The 26,062-nt window shown below is 42.5% G+C and overlaps 1 protein-coding gene and 1 non-coding gene across 2 annotated transcripts in view; one reads left to right on the top strand and one right to left on the bottom strand.

Annotated features, from left to right (window-relative positions):
• Positions 1-14,045: 14,045 nt before the first annotated feature.
• RNF144B (ring finger protein 144B) overlaps positions 14,046-26,062 on the bottom strand; it is a 53,625-nt gene continuing 41,608 nt past the window's right edge. The window contains exons 4-8 of the mRNA XM_056854345.1: positions 18,535-18,595; positions 17,325-17,529; positions 15,906-16,050; positions 15,244-15,333; positions 14,046-14,186 (exon numbers count right to left, since the gene is read on the bottom strand). Coding sequence (XP_056710323.1) covers positions 14,046-14,186; positions 15,244-15,333; positions 15,906-16,050; positions 17,325-17,529; positions 18,535-18,595 — 642 coding nt within the window. The remainder of the gene's footprint in view (positions 14,187-15,243; positions 15,334-15,905; positions 16,051-17,324; positions 17,530-18,534; positions 18,596-26,062) is intronic.
• On the top strand, positions 15,624-15,695 carry TRNAT-GGU (transfer RNA threonine (anticodon GGU)). Its single transcript has one exon. It is a non-coding gene; the product is annotated as a tRNA-Thr (tRNA).

Here is a 26,062-nt window from a genome sequence, read left to right on the forward strand (position 1 = left end):
TCAGCGGGGACCCAAAATGGTTTATAACATTGTTCTACTCTAGCATTGCCAGGTCCCTCTTCGCCACCGGTGGGAGGTTTTGGGGGCAAAGCCTGAGGAGGGTGGGATTTGAGGAGGGATTTAATACCATAGAGTCCAGTTGCCAAAGCAGCCATTTTCTCCAGGGGAACTGATCTCTATTGGCTGGAGATCAGTTGTAGTAGCAGGAGATCTCCAGCTAGTACCTGGAGGTTGGCAACCCTATTCTCATCTCATCCATTTTATTCTCCCAACAACTGTGTGAGGTAGGTTAGGCTGAGAGAAACAAAACCAGTGCCACCCAGTGAGTTTCCTTGGCAAAGTGGAGATTTGATTCAAGGTCTCCCAGGTCCTAGTCCAGCAGTCTAACCCTATACCGCATTTGGGTCTCAAAGGAAAAGACTAGTAGGGAGATCGAGGAGAAGTAGCCACTTAATGCCTTCCAGAAAACCACACCTGCTGTTGTGGAGAGCCTATAATTTTTTTCCCCTGTGGGGATCAAAGCAGCTTGAGTGGTCCTTTTTGGCCGGCCTCCATGCCCCTCTCCCCCTTAATACTGCAGTTCCAGCAGTTCCATTCAGTTTTGTAAAAGACTCAAGGACCATGGAGCACCATGCATGTTCTGCTCGTAGTGGTATCCTGTTGCGCCACCATCTATTATGCACAAATCTAGGCCATCGTAGGAGATGCAGTACCCATTCAGACAAACTGGTAAGGCTCTTCTTCTTATCCTATGCTCAATAATACCAACTGTAATTTAAATGCTGCACTCAACATTCGATGGATTGGCTGTCTAAACACCTAGACAGACATTCAAGTTCAACTGCAGATTTTATTTTCCAACATGGCACCCTAGATTACTGACACCAGAAATTTTATATATTTACAGATTATTGATGGAAAGTATGGCTGGAGTATTTGTCACACTGTGCTCTTTCTGTAGGGGGAAAAATCCAGGGCAACCTAGGAATTCATCAAATGAGAATGGCTTTGTCTATTTGTGTGTTATCTTGATGGGGAATCCACTGGCGGTGACGAGGACATTCTGACCATTAATGATAAGATTTAACCAAAAGCTGTAACTTCAAAGTTTCTGTTAACAAAGAGTAATACAAAATCTATTCACCATGAGGGAAGAATATTATCCTGTGGAGACTATACTCCATAGCGAACTCTGTTTGACTTGAACCTCCTGAGGGTAGTTGGGAAAATGTACCAGAACTTTTTGACTTTGAGAATCCATTCAAGCTATACCCCTCACACTGAAAAGGTACCAAAAGCCTGTTACAGAGAAGATGGATACACCTTTGGAGACACGCAGTATCGCTTTACTGTCTTGTTATGAGGTTAACTGCTCCAAGAACATCTCTGATACATGACTCCCAATTCCACTGAAGTGTCTTACAGTTCTCCCATGAAACATGCATATCTCTAGCATATGCAAAAGACTGATCTCCAGTGCCCAGGTCTCCAAGGGGATGGAGGTTGATTCTGTAAGTAATAACCTCTTCCTTTTATTAAAAAAAACCCTACATCATTGTAGTTTGGGAGGAATTATACGTTTGTTCTTTGCAATAAATCGTTAACCTTGTTTCGAAGCTCTCTTTGCAATGTGATAGCAGCATGAGATATTATGCTGCAGTGCTCTTTCCTATATCCACTCACGCTGAATTAAAGATTGAAGTAACAAGTTATTAGGTTGGGAAGGAAAAAAATCTACGATGGAGGTAACATCTTTCACCAAGGGCAATGTTCCCCTATGGAAAAGGGGAAGCTGTTCACATTTGTTAAGATCCACGTCCGTTGCATATCAGTGTCACTTAAAACAATTCCCTGCATCAATTTTTCCACCCAGATTTAAGTTTAGCTTCTGGGTTTTTTCTGTAGTGAAAATAGTAGCAAAATAGATCTGTGTGGGCTCTGGGAAAGGCAATAACACCGTTTTAAGAGAACGTAATTCAGATGAATACTTGGAGAAACATAAGTTGAACATAACCTTCAATCTTTTTTTCCCCAAACCAGAACCTGAACTAGCTGTCTTGTTTTCTCTAAATTCTAGCTTTTGCCTTACCTTAAAAAACTATCCTATAATGTGCACACCCAGTTAGTTACTGATAGCCAGACACTTTCATAGGCACTAAATGAGAATTCGCCTGAGCAAGGTCATTTGACAGACATTGTTTTGCAAATTGAATTGGACAGGTAATATATTTCTACTGGATTTTTATTTTTATTTTTTTTACAGTTCCTTCAGTGTCAGAACAGGGAGAACCAGTTGCCTGGATCCATGCTGTGCCACCACAAGGTGGTGCAAAGATACTGTGCTTCAGTAATCCTTGTCGCTGTGCTGCGTTGTCTAGCTAGTCAGCTTCCTTTGTCTAGAAGGAGACACGAACAAATACAGTTTGCACTGAATCCAGAATGAAGGGTCATGAACACATCAGACTGGTCTGCTCCAGGAAGGCTCAACTTGGTGCTTCTGTAGATACTATATAACCATTCAAGGCTATTAAGCTGAAGGTGCATTCACATTTAACAAATATAGTCAAACCCATTTCTGTTTGAGTTGCCAGCTGTTTTAAGATCCAGGCTGAGTTTTCGTTTCCCTCCCGCTGCAGGTACTTCAAGGCCCTAGCTTGAACCAAAGGGCTGTTGGTCTATGGCTTGAGGATAGGGTTACCAACCTCCAGGTGCTAGCTGGCGATCTCCTGCTATTACATCTGATCTCCAACCAATAGCGATCAGTTTACCTGGAGAAAATGGCCACTTTGGCAATTGGACTCTATGGCATTGAAGTCCCTCCCCTCCCCAAACCCCACCCTCCTCTGGCTCCACCCCAAAAACCTCCCACCGATGGCAAAGAGGGACCTGGCAACCCTACTTTCAGAACGTGGCCTTGATGGACTGCCCCACTGAATCCCAGCCCATCCCAGACTTAGTGTACCCTTTTCCTGTTCGTTCAACAATGGATTCGTTCAACATTTTGCTGAGGGACAGATCAACAGATTAAACTGTATTTTTTTGTAAGCCACTTTTTGCTTAGCTAATTTGTCTGAGGTATTTGGCCTGTTTAGACCCTTCGTGTTAAAAAGAATTTTGATAAAATTATTTTTGAAACCAAATGAAATAGCTGGTTCAATAGTGATTGTAGAGCAACCAAGAGATGCAACCGAGAGCGCAGCGAGTTAAGTAACGGCCCAATACTGTCCTTCGAGAGCTGTTGGTGCTTAAGAGGACATATAGAGAGCTGATTAAAACCAGAAAATGCACCGCCTTGAGTATTTATTTATTTATTTATTACATTCTACCCCACCCTCCCCAGCCAGAAGGCTGTGCTCAGTAAGGAGTGGGGATGGCTTATCTCAGCCATCAACTATAACAATAAGGCCTTTTATTACCAACTCTGTTATTAATCCAATTTTTAAAATCCCATGTCGAATTGCTCCCTTGATGTGGGAAAACTATTTTAAGGGGTTATTCTACAATGTTAATGTATCTAGCTCATCTCCAATTATTGTTGCTCTTGATTCTGCAGCTTCTTAGTCCAAGGTGTTAATTAAGGAAGTAGTATGTCTTATTAGAGGCTAAGAAAAGCCCCTCGCTCTAACTTAATTCCTAACAAGCTGTTCAAGGGTGACCAACAGTAGTGGCCCACAGACTTGGCCCCAGTTTTTACACTAATTAATTCAACGGGGCAGATGTAGGCTTTCCAGGTTCCTCTTCGCCACCAGTGGGAGATTTTTGGGTAGCCTGAGGAGGGCAGGGTTTGGAAAAGGGAGGGACTTCAATTCCATAGAGTCCAATTGCCAAAGCGGCCAATTTCTCCATGTGAACGGATCTCTATCGGCTGGAGATCAGTTGTATTAGCAGGAGATCTCCAGCTAGTACCTGGAGCTTGGCAACCCTAGGCAGATGCCTAATTTGTGGAGACACTTGCTCATAGAACCAATATTTAAAAAGGGTCTAGATCGGATTCCAGTTTTTATTGGCCAATTAGCCTTCTTTCCTCACTCTTATTTGCTTAAGAAACTCTTGGAATGGATGGAAGCAGAAGCTGTATTGGGTTATGAGCAGATTGGCTTTAAGCAAGGCTTCTTGACATATGACCACTGTTTAGTCCTTTAAAAGATGAGAAATACTCATCTTTTAAGGGGGGTTACTATACACAGGCTTTATCCACCTTAAAGGGGCCTCTGACTCTTTAAATCACTCCAAATTATGGAATAAACTCAACGAAACTGCTATTGATAAAAGGCTCTTAAGGCCTTTACAGCGACTATACCTGAGTTCGACTGCCCAAGTGCATTGTGGGTATGAAAGACATGGAAAAGGGGGTCATTACTAGCAAAGTGAATTGTGTTTGCAGTTATGGAAGTCCCAATCTCTACCCATAATTCAGAACTGATTTGGAGCCCTTCTAAATACCTACAACAAACTGGGATCCTCTCTTCCCCATAGGGTTGCCAGGTCACTCTTCGCCACCTGTGGGAGATTTTTGGGGTGGAGCCTGAGGAGGGTGGGGTTTGGGGAGGGGAGGGACTTCAATGCCATGGAGTCCAATGGCCAAAGTGGCCATTTTCTCCAGGTGAACTGATCTCTATCCTATTGAAATGGGTATGTAAAGGTAATTTTTAAAACTATGTGTTTGGTCAACGACCATTATAATAAATGATGATGATATTCAGTAACATTTTTTACTCCCACGGTGAAATCCCTCTTGAACAATATTTGATGTTAACTGTCTCGTTATTGTGAATTGGTGTATTGCTATGGCAACCCTACCGGAAATTAAAATCACAGGGAGAGGCCCTGGCTGTCCTTTATATTAAAAAAAAACCAGCACATTTAATGGGGACACAAGAGATAGGGTTGCCAGGTCCCTCTTCGCCACCAAAGTGGCCATTTTCTCCAGGTGAACTGATCTCTATCAGCTGGAGGTCAGTTGAAATAGCAGGAGATCTGCTGCTACTACCTGGAGGTGTTGGCAACCCTAACAAAGGGCCTTTTTGGTAGCAGTAGGATTGGCCAGCTCCAGGTTGGTAAATACCTGGAGATTTTGGGGGTGGAGCCTGAGGAGAGCGGGATTTGGAGAAGGAAGGGACTTCAATGCCATCTAGTCCAATTGCAAAAGCGGCCCTTTTCTCCAGCAGGGGAACTGATCTCTGTCACCTGGAGATCAGTGGTAATAGCAGGAGATCTCCTGCCACCACCTGGAGGTTGGTAGTCTTAGGTGGCAACCCCATGATTATAGAACCACCTCTCCAGGAGGCACTTTTGATCTTCAGGAGGCAGTTGAAGACAGTTTTATGGAGGACAGGATTTGACTAATTTAGCTTGTATTTATTGGTAGTCCTAATTGAGATTTTAAATTGTGATCTTTGGTGTGTTTTTTACTACTATATTCTTTACACTGTAAGCTGTCTTGAGTTCCAGGAGGTAGAAAGGCAGCTAACAAATGTTTCAAAATAAATACATGCATAAATATCCATTCATGTGCTTGGCCTCTCCTTTGGGGTTGCAGTAGCCCAGAGGGAAAGGGCAGTTGAGTGAGGAAGCAGGTAAGAGCTGGGAGGAGGAGGAGCAGAATCAGGGAGGTCTATTTGTACTCCCAACTATATGTGTTATGCTTTCCTTAAAGAATCCTTGGGAGTCATATTTTGGTAAAGAATTCTCTGAGATCTTTTCTCCTGCCTTTTCTCCTGGGGGCTCATGGTAGCATATATGGTCCTACCCTTTCAGCTTATTATTTCAGGGTCTACCCAATCCTAGGTTTATGTTCCAACCACTGCACTACACTACACTGACTGTCCATCTCCAATCTTTCTCCTGAGCTACAGTTTCCAGGGTTCCTTGGGGGGGGGGAAATTTCACACATTAATGCTCCTGGTGTAAATATAGTTCATGTGGCCTCTTCAATTCAGAAGATATCGTCAAAATTAAAGAAAACAAATTTGCTACAGTTTCAGGAATTGTTTTAGCGAATCTGATGCCCCAGCCTTCCAGCTTGTTGCTCATTTTCTTAACCACAGCATCACACACCAGCTATTTATTGAGAGGAAATACAATGTAACAAAAGATTAAACAAAGGACAGTAGCACCATTTTTTGAATTGTACCTGTTCAGGGATGAGCAGGGATTGAGTGCATCATGATATCTTAGAGTGCAAGAGCGCCAGACAGACAGGACATAATTTTGGAATCCCTTCAGAATATGCTTTATGTCGTTCTTTCCTGTGACATAATTCCTTCTCCGTGAATCAGAATCGCTAAAGAGCCAATGATTGTTATCTAAAGTGTTTTAAAATCTGCATGCCGACAATTATAAAAGCCTTCTTTAACATTATGCAGTGGGTCAGGAAAGGGGTTTAAAAGGAATAACAGCTGAGAAGCATGATTAACATCCTGTCATTTTATTTCCTTTTACCCTCAGCCTTCTATTCTTGCTGCCGGCCTGTACTTGGAATCTGCCATTATGAAAAGCATAGCCTCTTGGGAGCAAGCAAGAACCTTATTGTCACAGTAATTTTCAAAACACTGTATAAAATATAGATGGCAGTCATTAAAATTAATGACAGGCTTTTAGCTACCTTGGACTATAAGTAAACACCATGCCGCTGATATGGGTTGGATTTTTTTTTCCTGCACACACGAAGCCCTAAGGAGTGGAGTATTGCATCTCATGGAAGGAAATGTTCAACCCTGTGCCCTTATCAGGAATGCTGAAGTATCTATCACAACCACCACCACATCTTCATTACTCTCCAAAGGGCAGAATTGTCCATATTTGCTTCATTGAAGGGGCTGTGTGTGTGCAGTAGGGTTGCCAGGTCCCTCTTCGCCACCAGCGGGTGGTTTTGGGGGTGGAGCCTGAGGAGGGCGGGGTTTGGGGAGGAGAGGGACTTCAATGCCATAGAGTCCAATTGCCAAAGTGGCCATTTTCTCCAGGTGAACTGATCTCTATCAGCTGAAGATCAGATGTAATAGCAGGCAATCTCAAGCTAGAACCTGGAGATCTGGCAACCCTAGTGTGCTGTCAAGTCACAGCTGACTTATGGCTACCCTGTAGGGTTTGCTTGGCAAGAGACATTCAGCAATGGTTTGCCATTGCCTGTCTTTGCGGGGGCTGAGAGAATTGTGACTGGTCCAGCGTCACCCAGCAGACTTCATGTGAAGGAGTGGGGAATCGAACCCGATTCTCCAGATTAGAGTCTGCCTCTCTTAACCACTACACCACGCTGGCTCTCGAAGGGGCTAGACAAATATATTGTTACAGATTAGCTACATCCAAGCAGTGTTTGATGAGGAAGAACTGAGACATTTGCATTGCCATTCTAAGCCGAGTTGCTTACTTCTGGGCCTATTGATACTTGGTGTCTTTGTAACGTTTTTTTTTTTTATTCACAAACAATATAAATACCACATAATGGAGACAAATGTGTACTGTTTCAGCACGCAGTAAATCCCCAGAAAGAAGCTTTCACACACTTCCACTATGTGTTTTAGTTTCTTCACTTTATCTACTGTCTTGATCTCAGCTTCTGTATCTTTCCATCTGGCTGAAGCATTGTCTCTGCCTCACATAGCCAAGTCCTGGGCTCAGACCCCACCCTGCAAAATAATAGTTACTCATTTATTCAATACCCACAGTCAAATCCATAGCAATATTTTTTTTGCAGTCAAGTCATGGCTGACTTATAAAATCCCGGTAGGGTTTTCAAGGCAAGAGTCATTCAGAGATAGTTTGCCATTGCCTGCTTCCATGTCATGATCGTGATATTCCTTGGTGGTCTCCTATTCAAATACTTGCTAGGGTTGACCCTGCTTAGCTTCTGACATCTGACGAGATCAGGCTGGCTTGGGCTATCCAGGCCAAGCAATATACCAATTCACAATAACGAGACAGCTAACGTCAAATATTATTCAAGAGGGATTTCACCGTGGGAGTAAAAAATGTTACTGAATATCATCATCATTTATTATTACAGTCGTTGACCAAACACATAGTTTTAAAAATTACCTTTACATACCCATTTCAATAGTATAAAACCGATATATTTTAGGTTACTGAATAGATTGTTGACTCCTGCCTGTAATGCTCCATATTTTAATGTGCAAGCTGTCCACATCCTTTGAGGGGTGAGATAGCCTAACTCTGAAGTTACTGAAAGAAAGAAAAAAGCAGAGCCAAACAAGAAAAATATTTATTTTGTGTACCAGCTCTGAAATGGAACCCACTGCCAGTGTCATTGCTTTACATCAGCGGTTCCCAAAGTGGGCAGTACCACCCCCTGGGGGGCGGTGGGGTTACCTAGGGGGGCACTAAGAGGCAAGGGGGCCGCAGGGGGGTGCTAGAGGTGAGTCCCTTCAACTGAGTTGTTCACTAATTTACAATAGATCAAGCTATGGCATCATGCTGGCAAATTTGGTAGAAACTATCAGAACTTTTTCCCAGACTTTGAAGAACTGGTACCACTGGATCAAGTTCATTAGTTTTGTTGAATACATTTCAACTAAAGTTTTAATTTGATTTTGAATAGATGTGCAATTAATTGTTACTGTTTCAAAATTTTATTGTTCTTATCTTCTTTAATGCATTAATGCTTTTTATAGGATAGGGTAGGGGGTGCTGGGGTTGAGTTTGTGGAACCAAGAGGGTGGTGGCCTGAAAACTTTGGGAACCACTGCTTTACATGATTTGAAGCGAGTATTCCTTTCTGCCAGACTCTCAGGAAGGGAGTTTGATCACCCCTCCATCTCCAGAGAACTCTTGTTTGCAAGACAAGTGAAAGTAGGTTGGCATTTCAGTTACATGGATTTTGTACTCCAGCCCTGGAGGTTCCCAGTTATATGCCGAAGCTGAGGCCCTATTCAGATTACCATTCTAAACTGGATGTCATCCATTGTTGGCCCGTTTCGGAATAAATCGATACAAAGATGGGTGTTCATACAGCTCATTTCAATCCGTCTAGGAGCCGTCCCTAAAGCACTCTAGCCAATTCAAACAGCGCCGCAATTGTTTTCCTGCCTTTTTTGCCAGTGCCTTCTTTTCTGGCTTTTTTCCCCCCAATGGTCTGAGATTTGCGTTATAGCACTATAAGGCAAATCTCAGACAGTTAAAAAAAAAAAGCCAGAAAAGAACACACCAGCAAAAAAGGCAGGAAAACAATCGCAGTCCTTCCTGAAGCACTCCAAGCAGTTCAAACAGCACACTGGAGGGATTCAGAGGTGCGAGAAAGAACTGAAAACGGTTGAAAGCAGTTTTCATAAAAACCGGCTAAGCCTCGCTTTGCAAATGGGACACAAGCGACTTTGTCTGAACAGGTTAAAAAAAATCCATTAGCAGCCAGGAGCCAAACTGGTTGTGTCTGGACTGACACAAAAAAATCCATTAGCAACCTGCTCAAATGAATTATAGTTTGAATAGGCCCATAGGCACAGCTGAATGCATATAAATATGAGGGTACAGGGTCTGTTGCCATAAACCCACCCACCAGCGCAGGCGTTCAGTCAGCCAATATAAAGGTTTAGAAAAGGTCTAGTTTTGTGAAAGGTCAGGAGCCTAGAAGAGCTTTTTCAGAGCTATATACAGTATTTGCACATTTCTGAACAGTTTTTTTAAAACTAAAAAAGCACAGGTCACTTATGCTTTCCATGCATGAAACCGATTTGCCTTCTTTTAATTCCAAAATCTCCTTTGGTACTCTGGCCTGAGTAACAGAGATAAAGTATAATAGAAAATCAAACTCTGCTGTCCTACGTTTGTGATCTTGATGTTTATAATTATATTTTTCTGCTTATAACAGCTTGAGGGTTATGAGGGCAAATATTACACACACACCAAAAAAAGGAATGAGAAAAGAGGTTATTTCCCTCGAGGGCTAAGTCACAACTCCCTTTTTAATAGTAGTTTAATAGTAGTTTTCAAATGAGAATTTCAGCACATACAGCTTCTCCAGTCATCATGCTACAATGGCAGAAAAAGTGACACCTATCAGTCAATAACAGGTAGAAGCCCTATCTTGTATTGAACATAGAGTGAGTACAACTGAGGAGGGCTAGGCGAGTGTGTTCCACTGCTGCCCTAGGAATTCCTCCACCTGCCACCCTCCCGTCATATCTAAAACTTCTCACAACTCCCAGCCACAGGAGAGCATTTATGCTCGCCAGACTGAACGTCCTTCCAACAGCTGAATTGAGCGGCCAATTTAATAAAATCCCATTTTCAAATAGGCTTTGCTGCTGTGCATCAGGCGCCAATTGAGTCAATAGGCCATCTTTCGTTATCCTGTGGGCTATACCCAGGGCCATCTGGATCGCACCAATCTTATTCAAATTCCATCTCCCTGCTGAATCCTGGGTGGCCTCATATCTGATGAGTGATGTTGATCCAGGAATAGCTAAATTCGTTGCAAAATATTTGGTAATAGTAATTTCTCTAAAGGGACAACGAGATTAAAACCACTGTGACTAGCGTCATGTCTACCATTATAGTTGCTGTTATATCTGTTGCATCTGTAGAGTGACATGAGTACTATTGCAGTCTCTGCTGTGTCTGTAGAGTAATTAAACTTCAGTCAAATGATCTTGATTTTAATGTTTAAGCACCTTAAGAATCCTAATTTACTCTTGTTTATTTTAAATTTGTATACTCTAGTATTTTAACTTATATTAATGGCAAATGAGATTCAATGTAAGTGTAAAGTGATGCATATTGGGGCAAAAAATCCCAACTTCACACATACACTGATGGGATCTGTGCTGGCAGCGACAGACCAAGAAAGGGATCTTGGGGTGGTAGTGGACAGCTCGATGAAGATGTCAACCCAGTGTGCGGCTGCTGTAAAAAAGGCAAATTCCATGCTGGCCATAATTAGATGAGGAATACAGAATAAACCTGCTGATATCATACTGCCCTTGTACAAATCTATGGTGAGACCACACTTGGAATACTGTGTACAGTTCTGGTCACCACACCTAAAAAGGGATATTACAGAGCTTAAGAAGGTGCAGAAAAGAGCAACCAAAATGATTAGGGGACTAGAGCAACTGTCCTATGGGGAGCGGTTAAGACATTTTGGGCTGTTTAGTTTGGAAAGAAGGTGGCTGAGGGGGGACATGATAGAGGCCTATAAAATTATGCATGGTTTGGAGAGAGTGGACAGGGAGTTTTTCTCCCTCTCCCATAATACTAGAACACAGGGTCATCTGCTAAAGCTTGAGGGTGAGAGATTCAAAACAGATAAAAGGAAGTATTTTTTCACACAACGCATAGTTAAATTGTGGAACTCCCTGCCCCAGGATGTGGTGATGGCTGCCAGCTTGGAGGGCTTTAAGATGAAGGGCTAAAGCTGTGATCTTTGTAAGGGTTATTAGAAACTATCTCTGCATTTATTTCAAAGAAAGCACAAAAGTGTAAAGAAGGTTTTACTTAATGATCCAGTATCTGGGAAATTTTAAAAATGAAAATCTACTTTAGTTCATTCTATGTGTGCACTCATTCAATATATATTTTCAGTCTCTGAGGTTTCCTTCTCTTTTCCTCTTGCTTCCTACTAATGCCATAACATGCAACATGTGCAAAATTAAAAAATTATCTAAAGCAGTTTATCTCTGTTTCAATCTTCAACAGGCTGCCTTTAAAGCATAATCATGCAAGCATTCAGTAAAGTTCTGTTACCAATGGAAGACTATTCAAAGCTATCTGTCATATTTAGAGACCACTATGGAGGAGCCCCGTGGTGCAGAGTGGTAAGCTGCAGTCCTGCAGTCAAAAGCTCTGTTCACAACCTGAGTTCGATCCCAACGGAAGCTGGTTTCAGGTAGCCGACTCAAGGTTGACTCAGCCTTCCATCCTGGCGAAAAATTGGAAGTGACATTATCGTGCTGCAGAAGCATTCTGGGATTAACTTGAAGCTTCAGTATTTGTCTTGGAGAACACAGACACCACAACATAATATGACTTTCTTGAATTATTAGATTTATTTACATTAGCATTCAACCTCTAAATGACTCAGTGTAGAACAAAATAAGACTATGAGTCAGGATAGTCATAAGGCCAGAAATTGCAACCAGTAGCATGTAAAATGCCAGTCAATCAAGGGGAAAAAAGCTGCTATATCTTACTTATATAACACCACTTTTTGCCACAGAATTTGAAAAACGGCAGTTTGTCCTGTCGAGGATAGGGTAATTGTTGTTATGCAAGTTTGAAGTCAAGGAGAAAAACCGACGGGGTATCTCTCCTTGCTCCTTTCCTACACTTATTTTGCGCTGATCCCGCTACAGACCTGTTTTATGGGAACAACATTTTTTAAAAAATGTTTCTGTACATTTCTGAAGTTCACTGTATACCAGTGCAACAGGTGTGCTGAAGACATTCTAGTGCCACCATAGTACTGCAGAGCTCCCCACCCCTTAAGGTGGTTTTTACTCATCTCCTGACCCAGGAACTGGGAATACCCTGATGGAGAGAGATTCGGGACTGTGCGCCTACCCTATGCCGTAGCCAGCCCAAGTGACCCTTCTGCTCCTGTTCAGGCATACCACAAGTTCTAATTGCATGTTTTATTTATTTATTTAAAACATTTTAATACCGCTTACCATCCAATCAGGGTCTACAAGGCAGCGAACATTAAAAAAAAAATAAACAATTAAAAATACAGTTAAAATTACAAAATTCAATTGAAAACATATAAACACACAGCACTAGAAGGAGGACCAATACCATTATTGGGGGGGTTGCCAAACGAAACAAAAAGATCTTCACCTGCTGGCAAATAACAACGACAGAGGGAGAAAAAAAGATGAATCTCCCTTGGGACAGAGTTCCAATCTTCTGGTGCCATGATGGCGAAGGCCCTTTCTCGGGTCACCACCTGTATAGCCTCAGAAGCAGGGCCTCCAAGGTTGACCTGAGTGAGCCAGTAGGTTCGTATGGAAGGAGGCAGTCCTTCAGGTATGTTGGTTCCAGGTTGTACAGGGCTTTAAAGGTCAATTCCAGGACCCTGAATTGAGCCCGTAAGCAAACTGGCAGTATAGGTGGAACAAGACTGGAGTGATATGGTCCCCACTCAGGTCAACACTCTGGCTGCAGCATTCTGTACCAACTGTAGCTTCCAGACAGTCTTCAAGGGCAGCCTCATGCACAGCGCATTGCAGCAATCTAGTCTAGATGTTACCAGGGCATGCACCACAGCGGCAAAATCTTTTCTGCCCAGAAAGGATGGCAGCTGGCTCACCAGACAAAGCTGGTGAAAGGCACCCCTAGCCACCACCACCACCTGTTTATCCAACAAGAGGCCCGGGTTCAGGAGCACCCCCAAGCTACAAGCCTACTCCTTTAGGGGCAGTGCAGCCCCATCCAGAATAGGGGCTAACCTATTTTCCGGGTCAGACCTTTCTCTCCAGGTCAGACCTTTCTCTCCAGGATTTCCTGGGTCAGACTCTCCAGGATTAGAGGAGCATGCCTATTATATTAGGTGCTTTGAGACTCCGGCAGGATAATGCTGCTGCAGTTGTCTTGTTTGTGGGCTTCCTAGAGGCACCTGGTTGGCCACTGTGTGAACAGACTGTTGGACTTGATGGGCCTTGGTCTGATCCAGCATGGCCTTTCTTATGTTCTCGACCAGTAGTACCTCCATTTTGTCAAGATTAAGTTTCAGCTGGTTAGCCCTCATCCATTCCAAAACTGCCTCTGGGCACCTGTTCACAGCTTCCACAGCCTCCCTGGGATCTGCTGGTAGATTTCTGGCACCAGTGCCAACCATAGTTTCCGTGAGCCTTGATTATCATTTATGCTCCAGTTCTAAACAGTACAACAGGATTATTTGCTTGGTTTATTGACGTTACATTCCTACAGCTTATGATCATGGTTGGTGAAGTGGCACTAATGAAGATACTAGTTCCAAATATTTTCTGTTGTCGATAAAGGGGAAATTGTTTGATAAAGCACTGGTACCATTGATCGGTTTTCAGATCTCTTTCCTCACATGTGCTAGGCAGACCTTCACACCCAACAGACAGAGAGCTCTACGTAGTTGGCGGGTCATGTTTTTTTTTCTTGCCTCGGCAGGATTTGCAGACACAGCAGATGATGCACGGTGAAGCTAAGAGCAGCAAGGGAGATGTCACCAGGGCAATGATACCAAGGCCCACAAGAATCCCAACAACCTACAAAGTTGAAAAGGAGAAATAACAAATGTGAAAGGAAAATTTTATATATAAGCACAAAGTTGACACAGTTAAACCCAACGTATGAAGATGCCTTAATACTGAATCAGACCATTGGCCTATCCCTGTCAGTCTCGTCTACGCTGACTGGTCACAGTTCCCCAGGGTCTCAGGGCTTTCACATCAACTACTATGTTAAATCCACATGGGGGGAACACACGAGGTCAGAGACGGAGTTCCAACAGCAACCGCTTTATTAGGTGAACGGGAACAGAACTAAAATACAGTGACCAGACCCCTGCTTATATGCCCGCCTGGCCGCCTGCGGCCACTACCCCCACAACCTTGATTGGGGGGGAAAACCCCAGTAGCCAATAGGAGCATACAGTTCAGGAGCCTTGGGGAACTCCAAGCTGCCCAGGGTTTCCCCTGATGCAATTACACGGAGCTTCATCCCTTGATTCAATCACACACAAACATGCATACATAACATACTACTTGATCCTTTTAACTGGGAAAGCTGGAGGTTTAACCTGGGACCTCCTGTAAGCGAAGAAGATGCTTTGCCACTGAGCCATATAAATAAAGTGCCGTCAAGTTGCAGCTGACTTATGGAAACCCCTCATAGGGTTTTCAAGGCAAGAGATGAGCAGAAGTGGATTGCCATTGCCATGCTCTGCATAGGATCCAGTCGGGAGGGACTGTGGCTCAGTGGTAGAGCATTTGCTTGGCATGCAAAAGGTCCCAGGTTCAATCCCCAGCATCTCCAATTAAAGGGACTAGGCAAGTAGGTGATGTGAAAGACCTCTACCTGAGATCCTGGAGAGCTGCTGCCGGTCTGAGTAGACAATACTGACTTTGCTGGATGGAGGGTCTGATTCAGTATAAGGCAGCTTCATGTGTTCCTTGGTGGTCTCCCATCCAAGTACTATTCCTAGCCAATCTTGCTTAGCATCTGAACTCTGACAAGCTCAGGCTAGTCTATGTTGTTCAGGTTGCTCCACTGAGCCATGCCCCCCATATTACAAACAATTAAGGAACTAGGTTATTAGCATACCTGTGTTCTGTTCCACATAACTGAGGCACGTGAGTGGCCCAGTTTGTTTCGGCATGGGCCCTTGTCATAATGTCTTAAGAAGATATCATTCTGAAAGGCAAAGGAAGAGGCACAATGAGTCATTGACAGGAAATGTGTAGGACTGACCTCTGTCCTTGATGAGGAAGCCACATCTGGCTCATCACATCTTTAATTCCAGTCCTGTGCTGCTACAAAACCAAGTTTCACTATTTGAATACCACAGAAATGGTGTATCACCACTTGCATTGAACACACACATCAATCACTTGCTGCGTTTATTGAGAAAACAGCCTAGCAGGGACATGGGGTGGGAAAAGAGAAAGATATGCTTGCACGTGTAAAAAGCTGCATGAAAGGAAGGGGCTGTGGCTCAGTGGCAGAGCATCTGCTTGGTGTGCAGAAGGTCCCAGGTTCAATCCCTGGCATCTCCAGTTAAAGGGACTAGGCAAGTAGGTGATGTGAATAGACCTCTGCCCGAGACCCGGGAGAGCTGCTGCTGGTCTGAGTAGACAATACTGACTTTGATGGACCAAGGGTCTGATTCAGTATAAGGCAGCTTCATGTGTTCATCTGAAGAGGCATCCTCTTCTGAAACCATCTGCACAAGCCCTGACCCAGATCCTTTGCTACATATCACTTACATCCAAGTTTTGTAGACAGTACCAGCAAAAGGTGTGTTTGCAATTCTTACACATCATTTGAGCGCAGCCTTCATTTCGCTCGATATAGATCCGGCAGACTGGGCACTGCTTAACTGGGGCTTCTGCGTCAGTCTTGATTAGTGATCTAGAAAACCAGGGGAAAGGAGATATTTCAACACAGCAGCTTAGGGATGGCCTGCTGTGAGGCTGCTGCACAATTCTTTCATTCTTACTCAGCTGTGCTGCCTGGGCATGCAGCATGCAGAACTCCACCAATGAATGTGGATTAATACAAGCATCCTTGCCTCTGTGCAAAGGATACAGAAAAGCACTTCCTTGTGACAGCACTACACAATGAGCATAAAATTAAAATGCCCAGCCACCAACCTAAATGTGTGAAACATCTGTAGATCAGTGGTGACTACTGGCACATGGATAATTCATGCATTGAGGACACTGCATGCAAGAGAGGCTTTTATACATTAGCTCCATCAGAAGGAAGTGTTTTTTGTAATCTACACACAAGGGCCATTATGATCAAAGGAAGTTGCACAAAAGGCTTACTATACTAGAATTGTGTATACACAGAAGATTCCACAAATGTGTCTTAACTTGCTCCATGTACTCTCCATAGAATATTACAAGCATAAATCCATATATTCTGTTTCCATGCCACCATGTATGGTGCTCCTATTATCCACTGGAGAAGTGTGGACATTTGTACATACAGCTGAAGCACATATTTGCCCCTCTCCTTTGTACAATAACTGGTAGTAAGAATAGAGGATGTGCAGATTACTGCATTTTTACTTCCATAATGTGCAAAACAGCTCCCATTGGAATTATGTGCGAAGCTTTCGTAGGAATATATAACTTCTATAAGGAACTTTATAGAAGTTATATATTCCTACAAGAGCTTCTCACATCATTCCAATGTGTGCTGCAGCATGCAACTATAACATGCTCTTACCACAGAACAACACCTAGCCCGCACAGCCATACTCATGCAGCTGGACGACAGGGATATGAAACAGCATATCGAACCCCTGCATTAAATTCATCTGGATGCAACAGATGAATTTCGGGGAGGGGCTGTGGCTCAGTGATAGAGCATCTGCTTGGCATGCAGAAGGTCCCAGGTGCAATCCCCGGCATCTCCAGTTAAAGGGACTAGGCAAGTAGTGTGAAAGACCTCTGCCTGAGACCCTGGAGAGCCACTGCTGGTCAGACAATACTGACTTTGACGGACCAAGGGTATGATTCAGTATAAGGCAGCTTCATGTTTTTATGTGACATTGGTATTCTCTTTAAATTCGCTTGTATCAGAACTTATGTCAATAGATTTTGTATGCATCTAAAAACTGCATATACAGAAAAATTGAATTTATTGCACACACCCTAAGCCATTCCCTCCCTTACCCTTGTTCATTTGGTACCACAATAAGGTGGCTTTCCAGACATGATCTCTCCAGATGCCAAGGTTCTTTGCACGATGAACAAAATGTCAAATGGCAAACCGGGCAGTTTACAGGCATGGGTAGTCCAGATTCCCTGGGTTCAATTTGGCACACAGTCTGGCAGTCAGCAGAGGGACACCAGGTCCTCAGTGGGTCCAGGTGGACTTCTGAAGAGGTTTAGTGGGGGGGGGGGGAAACATTAAAACACACACCATTTTAACTTTTATATTTCATTTTCCACTTCTCAGTTTACATTTAGCCTGAATCTTTCTACTAACTTCAAAAGTCAAATCACTGACGCCTTAAGCTTCAATCAAATAGTGACTTAAGACTAACCAGGGCTCATGCTTTAAATCTTTTCCTTTAAAGAATTTCCTTTAAATCTTTTCCTTTAAAGCATGAGGATACTGCGTGGAAAAGTAATCAAGACAAACTGTCCAAGTTCTGGAGCTATCGCACTATCTGTAAGTGAGGGACCCGTTTTATCTACTTTTTGAAAGGATCGTTGAAATGCCAGAATGATTTTGACAAGATATAATTGCCACATGCAATGAAATTTTGCACAGACCCATTTTAGAGGCATCAGACAGAAGTTACAACAGCTTTTCTATGATATATGAGATTTTGTATAAAATGGAAATCAGGGAAGGTGTTCGACTTTCAGTCACCCCCCTTTAGATAAAACCTTTGAGCTTCTCACTTTCACACAGCTTTTAGATTTTTTTTTTTTTTTATGGAGTCATGAAAGGACAGGGTGGAATTTCTTTCTTGTCCTTTCTTGTTGCTTGGCATTACACCAGAATGAAACTACCAATGTGTGACCATTGCAAGCATTGCCAAAGAATTGTGTGATCATGTACCCTCCCTAAAAAGCACATACCAATTATGTTCACACACAGTAAAATTTGTTTTTTGCACACCAAGCCAAGTCCCTTACATAACTGCTTCACTGGACATATTCTACCATGGACCTCACTTTATTCAGGATCCCATGATTTGAAAGAAAGGTGGAACACATGATTATCAGCATAGCCAGTGTTTGAATGTTACCACTAAGTTTAGCTTGTAGGCTTTTGCTTGTTGTTATAACTCTTTTGCTACTTAATATTAATTGTAACAAGACGGTCAGTATTAATGTTCTAGAAAGTAAAGGTAAAAGTAACAGTGCGCACCTCTCTCAAATTTCAGTCGCTGATATAAATGAAACTGATCAACAGGCACCAAACTGGAGATCTGAAACAAAAAAAAACAGAGAAAAAGACAAACTTTAGAAATGGAAGATCAGGAATTGCCATATCTTAAAAGCTGATTTGAAGTCTTCACTGCCCCATAATCCCTCCCAATATCGTACATTATTATGTCTGTCTTTTCCACTTGTCTTTCATTTATTTGTTCTACCATGCGGCCTAGAAATAATATGTCAACATCTTCCATTCACTATTAATAACAACATAGTTATTTTCCTATAGTTAGTTGACCCATGTTTCTACACATGTTTCTACACAGTGAAATGTGGATCTCACATATGAAAGGTGGATTTTTTCCCCAAGTACCGAAAACAATGACTTTTAATTCTGTACTAACATCCATTAGTAGTGGAGACCAGAGCATACTTGGAGAAGGAACAAGAGAAAAGAGGAATCATTTCAATCCACAAATCTAATCTGAGAGGAATAATTATCTAAAGTATCAGCGGAAATAAAGAAGGGAGAACCAAGCAAGAGCAGTCCAAGCAAGCTTTGATCACAACACTTTTACATTCACTATGGTTTGGCAATTAATGAGGAATATAAATGTTAAGTAAACTGACAAAAGCAAAACAGGGAAATGTTTGCAAATACTCCACTGCGGAACAAATAATTATATAAATAAAATAATGGGTTGATCACAGATTTGGGGTATCATCTGCCAGAAAATTTATTTTACATGACTCTTACAGCCGTTAATTACAAAGGAATGTGACAAAAAATTTCCATCAATTGTATTTTTTGCAATTAGAATAGAAGCACTTTTTGATTAATTAGCTGTTATTAACAAGCATCTTTTTAATAAAGCCTGGTCATCAACTTGCACTCTTTCAAAATATCCCAGCCCCAACTGAGTTTGGACCAAGGATATGATGGTAAAAGTCACCGTTTAATTTAACTGTAAAGTTAAACTCAAATCACCACTATGTTATCAGTGTGCAAAACAATTCACTACATGCAAGACAATGTCAGGTCTTCAAAATGCCTCAATCAATTTGTTAATAAAATAAACTGGACATAAACCAATGCTTATAACAGAAAAGGGCAGTAGCAATTCCATGCTGTATTAACAGAAACATCTGGTCTACAAATTAGTTGTACCACTATAATGAATGTCATATAGTCCTCATTTTGAGAACTGTATGCTGTTCCAGATGACACACTTCAACAAAGGTTGACAATTAGAAATTCAGAAAATATTTACATGGATGATAAAAGGACTAAGAGATCTTATCTCCTTCTTATCTCCTTGGAAGGAGTGTGGTGAATTAGATCTTTCTCCTACCTCCCCTATAGCAAGTGCATGTCCCTAAAATCTTATCTGAGGGCCTCCATTTTGCTCAATTCACCCTCCTCACTACAACCCCTCCCCCAGTACTGCTGTGCATTTTGTATATGTAAGTCCACATACTCAGAGAGGATTGTCCTGGATCCAACCTACAGGAGAGCCGGACTAAATATTACATGGGATTTTACCTTATCCAGGCTAAGACTCTAGTTTAAAGGATGACCATGGAAGACACTCTATTTCTCATCTCCTGTCCTAGGATAAACATGGAACATTCTTTTAAAAGAACTGGTGCTTGTAACTGCTGGAATCCCCTAGATTAAGCAGAGAAACTTGGCACACTGTACAACCACTACACAATCTGTAAAATAATATAAGTATAAACACTTATTGCATTAATAGTTTGCTGCATACTATGAGCCAAAAGTGACTACTTAATCATGTCTGCCAATAACCTCCCTCTCTGTCTCCTGCAGTGGGAATTGGCCAAGAGGGCTAGCCAGCAAAAATGATAGCATCTTCCAATCTGGATCCCCTCCAACAGGATTGGCCTACCTTGGCCAGCAATAATCAGAGCCAATATGGTCTAATAAACAGAATGCTGGCCTTACACTTGAAAGATCCAAGTTCAAATCTCCACTCAGCCACAAAGCTTAATGGGATTACTTTGGGTCATTCCTTCCCAGCATGATTTTCCTCATAGGGTTTGATGAATTAACCTCCTGTAAAATCAGGGAGCAAATTCAGAGAGAGACCAACCTATCAAATTACAGTTCAGACTCCAGGATATTAATACGGATAGGCAACAAGGGAGTTACACTGAACATCAAAACATCTGACGAAACAGAGTGAAGAAATTTAACCCAATAGAAAGGTCCAAGAAATGTCCTGTGGTAGTTAGCAGAAATTATGGTACTGTCCAAAAATCCCACACTCATTTAACTTTCTTCAGGGCAGGTCCATGTGGTAGAGCTAATGAAGGCTCACAAAAGTAGATTCAGATACCTACTTTTATTGGGAAGTATTGATGTGTAAGGTTTCTTTTGTTAATAGCCGTTGTTCTAAATAAGGACTGCCAAGGAGTTGGTACAGGATGGAAGGTTCTTAGGGCCCAGAAATCATATAAATAATTGTCATAATTTCCTGAATCCACTCTAAGTATCTGCTGCAAGATTCTAACCGTTCAATCACTAACTATTTCTCTACTCAGAGCAAACACATTCCTGTAGGTAAATGAGTTAAGAGAGAACACAAGCACTTAGCATCTCCCTTAGATGATTAATCATTCGAACTTTGATCCTGTTTCATGGAAACAGGAATATCAAATTCTCCTGAGTTGCACCAGAAGGAGGAAAAGCTCTTCTAACTTATTCTTCTTGGGTACAGAGAGGTGGGAAGAAAACCAAACAGTGTAATTCTTACAAAATAATCTACACTTTTTATTAAAAGACATGAATCAGTCTGTTCAGAACATAAAATTGTATCAAAGAGATGGATGGTTTGGTTGCTTCTTTGGTGTAAACTCTTTTATGTTACAAAAGTAAGAACAGTAATACTCGAGCCAATATCAAGGTTTAAGTGTTCTAAGGATGCTTAAAGGGTTTAGAATTGAGGCAAGTGAAAGGATTTGTTGGTGCGCTTGGACAAATGAAGAGCTGTTTAATGGACAAGGGTAAGCATGTACATTCTAGAGGTCAGTAGATGTATTCTTTGCTTTTTAAATTCAAGTGATACGCTATATATTTTAAATATGTATGTATTTAAAAATACATCAAAATGATGTTTGAAAGGTGTAGGTTTGTTTCTCATAATATATCTGTAAGATTAAGTAAGGTTCCAAAGGGACTTACATCCACACAATACATTTATAAATCCCCTCTTTCTTAGGCTCAAGGTGATTTACATAAAAATGTAATAAAACCTGCAATTCAGAGCAGACTCCACCCCCCTACCCCCAATCAAGTCTTCCTCCAAAAGCCACCTGAAAAAGGCAGGACTTAAGGGAACAGCGAGACACAACCTCCATAGGACGGCTCTCCATCGGAAGATTATGACTGACACTGTCTTTTCAGAACACCCTATTCTATAAAACCAAGAGCAAAAGTTTAATTTGCCTTCCTTCTAATATCATCACCATTACTTTTGGTTTCCACTGTATTTCAGATTATTACTGTTCCTATTCTAACCAGAGACTGTGCATCATGATCATAAAATATTCATCTGTACTATTAAAAAGCTCCCTTGCCATTTAGAACACGTCTTTGTGGCTTTATTAGAAAACAGCAGTGAATGGTACAAGACAGAAAATAAATAACTGGATATTCAAAAGCAAACATCTTGGGGCAACGTTGCTCGTCTTTTTGCTCTAGGCTCTCCATTACAAAGCAGCACATGAGATGGGATTTAGGCACTGTACAAGAGGCAAATGCATTATCCCCCCAAAAAACAAAAAAACTTTCAGAAAGTATCCTCAGGCGGAAATTTGTCTCTTTTTCAAACAGTGAGTTTGATCTATGCAACACAGTCAGAAGATAACCAATAGAGGCTCATCTTCCCTATTTTCACCCTCCAACTTCCTGTAAGAGATGATGTCACAGGTGGGGGACCTGCCTGGAGAAAAAGCCACAAACATGGGCAGCTGCAGGGAAGAGACAGATGCAGAAGTTGCTCCTTCCATCTCTTGCATCTGTGTCACTGTTTCTGCCCATGAGGCAAGTAGCCTTGCACTGGCAAAATGGGTAGTTAAGGATCCTAATGAAGCTACACTATGCAATATTTTATGACAGTCAAAGAAATGATGTTAGCATGTTATTTGCAACTTGAAGCCAGCGTGGTGTAGTGGTTAAGAGCGGTTGTTTGGAGTGGTGTTCTCTAATCTGGAGAACCGGGTTTCCCCGCTCCTACACATGAAGCCAGCTGGGTGACCTTGGGCTAGTCACAGCTCTCTTAGAGCTCTCTCAGCCCCACCTACTTCACAGGGTGTCTATTGTGGGGAGAGGAAGGGAAGGTCATTGTAAGCCGGTTTGTTTCTTCCATAAGTGGTAGAGAAAGTCGGCATATAAAAACCAACTCTTCTTCTTCTTAAAGGAATTAAAAACTGCTGCACTAATGCAAACCAACTTATCTCACTACCACCTCTTTCCAGATATCCCGTTATGATGTCAGAAAGCTATCAAGCACATCCTCCAAATCATACCATTTATGTACTAGGCAAAGGATTGCCCAGTTGGCCAAGTTTTACCTGGAATCTCAGCATGCCCATTTGTCTTACTACCTGGCTGGAGTCCAAGGCTCTAGGTCCTTAATTCCATATTCTGTTCGAGAGAATGAGGGAAATCATGGCTGTGATTGACCGGTATGGGAAGCAAAAAGGAACAGGGCTGGAACTGGGCTAACTGACCATGCGTTTTAGACCATAGTTTCCTAGATTCAGGCGCCAGTAGAGAGAGGGGAGATTAGGGTTGCCAATCTCCAGATACTAGCTAGAGATCTTCTGTTATTACAACGGATCTCCAGCCGATAGAGATTGGTTCACCAGGAGAAAATGGCCGCTTTGGCAATTGGACTCTATGGCACTGAAGTCCCTCCCCTCCCCAAGCCCCACCCTCTTCAGGCTCCGCTCCAAAAACCTCCCGCTGGTGGCAGAAAGGGACCCGGCAAACCTAGAGGAGATCGATTTAGCAGCAAGTGGCAACCAGACCATTCTGACCATATAAAAATGGGCCCATCGTTCCTGTGCATGCACAGACACCCCTGCCAGCTGCCATTTTTCTTTCGGCCGGGATCGAGTAGCAATGACCATTTCACACCTATCACAGCATCATTTGTAAACAATTTTTTTGTAAAGTGGCAAACTGCACTCAAGGCCTTGTTTCTGAGGAAACGGCTTCATCTTGCCTCATTAAGGCTGCCCTGTGATTCACCTTTATCTACTTGCCATCCTGGCCAACCTCATCAAGTTGAAAAGAACAGACCTCATATGGGTGAGAAATCTAACAGACAACAGTGCGATATAAACAGCAGTGGGTGGCTATTTTTAGTCTGCGGGTAACATTCATTTGCCAACGCTTTTAGTTGCTATGGAAGTTATACAATCCTATCTAATTAACTTTGAAGGGTTATGGTTCCTTACGAATGTGAGAGAGGTTTCCTTTGACAAAAAAATGGAGGATACTGGCTATTTCCAGTTTCAAATTTTTTTTTTACAGGGCTGATAGGATAGGTTCTTGTAGGTTATCCGGACTGTGTGACAGTTGAGTTCATAACAATTGAGTTCGAAACCCCTGAGTTATGCTGTCAGTAACAGCACGGTGCCCTTACCCACTTCAAAGCAAAGGCTACCCAAAGTGTATGTAATAAAATCAATCCAACCGCCATGCTCCTCCACGCCAGCTTCCCTGTGCCTGAGGTGGCAAGGCAAACCCAGACACTGCTGAGCTCCTCCTTGCCAGTCCCACTATGGGGGAAGAGGGCTGAGGGACAGGTGGCCCTGCAGGGCAAAGGCCCACCAGGATTTTCCCCAGTAAATGGCCAATCTGATTTTGGTGCAACTTATTAAAAGCCTGACCTGTATTTTGTGTGTCATAAAAATATCAGCTTCAAACTCAAACAGATTCGAGTCCAGTAGCATCTGAGAGACCAACAAGAGTTTCAGGGTAATCTCGTTGGTCTCTAAGGTGATACTGGACTTGAATCTAAGGCCATTTATGCTTGGTAACTAGCAGCATGTTCCAGGCTGAAGTGCCATGCATATTTTTTTGAGTCATTCAAGAAGTGACAGCCAAGCTGGTGCATGCCTGCTTCGCATTTCTTAAGAGCCCCTTTAATGGGACTTTTTTTGTTTGCTCTGCCCCCACACTGAAGCATTTACTGAAGGAACCATGAAAAATCACAGCCGCAGCTTAACTATGCAAACGACCATTGCCAATGCTTATACAAATGAAGACACGAAGGAGCAGGCGAGTGGGGGGATGGAATTTCTCCTTTTGCATCAGGACCATGAATAGGCATTTTAAAGGTCGCATTTTAAAAAAGAGCTTTGAGCGAACATCAAAATTGACCCTGCATAAATGGTCTAAGGCTTTTTATGCAGGGATGTTTCCCTGCGGTTACCCACCACCCACCGACTGCTTCGGGGCTTCCTTTTGATTATGCATGCCTTTTCCGACAGTCTGAGGTCGCCTCGCTCTCCTTGCGCATTTTGCCCATGTTTTCCAGATGCTGTTTTAGCCCAAATCTAGAAAGTGTGGGAAAACACGTGGGGAGAGCTAGGCAACCTCAAACTGTCGGAAAAGGCATGCATAATCAAAAGGAAGCCCCGAAGCAGTCGGTGGGGGTGACCGCAGGGAAACGTCCCTGCATAAAAGGCCTAACTGTTCTACTGCAGACCTACACCTTCTGGAACTTGAACAATACATACAAGCTGCCCCCCAAATAGTAGGAGGCCCTATGTGGACTGCAATGTTTTATTTTATAGTCCAGGAGTAAACCAACACAGAGATCTTCCTTTGTTCAAGTATTTGAGGGGCTGTCATATAGAGGATGGTGCTGAGTTGTTTTCTGTTGCCCAAGAAGGCCAGACCAGAACCAACGGGATGAAATTAAATCATAAGAGTTTCCGTCTAGACATTAGGAAGAATTTTCTAACAGAGCAGTTCCTCAGTGGAACAGGCTTCCTCAGGAGGTGGTAAGCTCTCCTTCCATGGAGGTTTTTAAGAAGAGGTTAGATGGCCATCTCTCAGCAATGCTGATTCTGTGACCTTAGGCAGATGATGAGAGGGAGGGCATCTTGGCCATCTTCTGGTCACTGGGGGGGGGGAGGGTAGTTGTGAATTTCCTGCATTGTGCAGGGGGTTGGACTAGATGACCCTGGTCCCTTCCAACTCTATGATTCTATCTTGTGGAAGGCATAGGCAGCGCAGCTGCTGAGGCGGAAGCTTGTTAAAACTTTATTATGTTAATCACTTCACTTCTTACTTTTGTCCCTGCTCTGCTTAGAGTTATTATTCCTAACTGTAACACACAGGCCATAAATACAAGCAGAATAACAACCCTGAACAGAATCCAGAGCATTCAGTCATTCATGGGCCATTAAATACATGCTTTGGTTGTTTATCTATTCAATCCTTAGCCCCATAGAGTACTAAGGGAAATGTTAATGGCCCA

The sequence above is a fragment of the Euleptes europaea genome, chromosome 8 (genome assembly GCF_029931775.1).
Source record: "Euleptes europaea isolate rEulEur1 chromosome 8, rEulEur1.hap1, whole genome shotgun sequence".
Classification (NCBI taxonomy): domain Eukaryota; kingdom Metazoa; phylum Chordata; class Lepidosauria; order Squamata; family Sphaerodactylidae; genus Euleptes; species Euleptes europaea.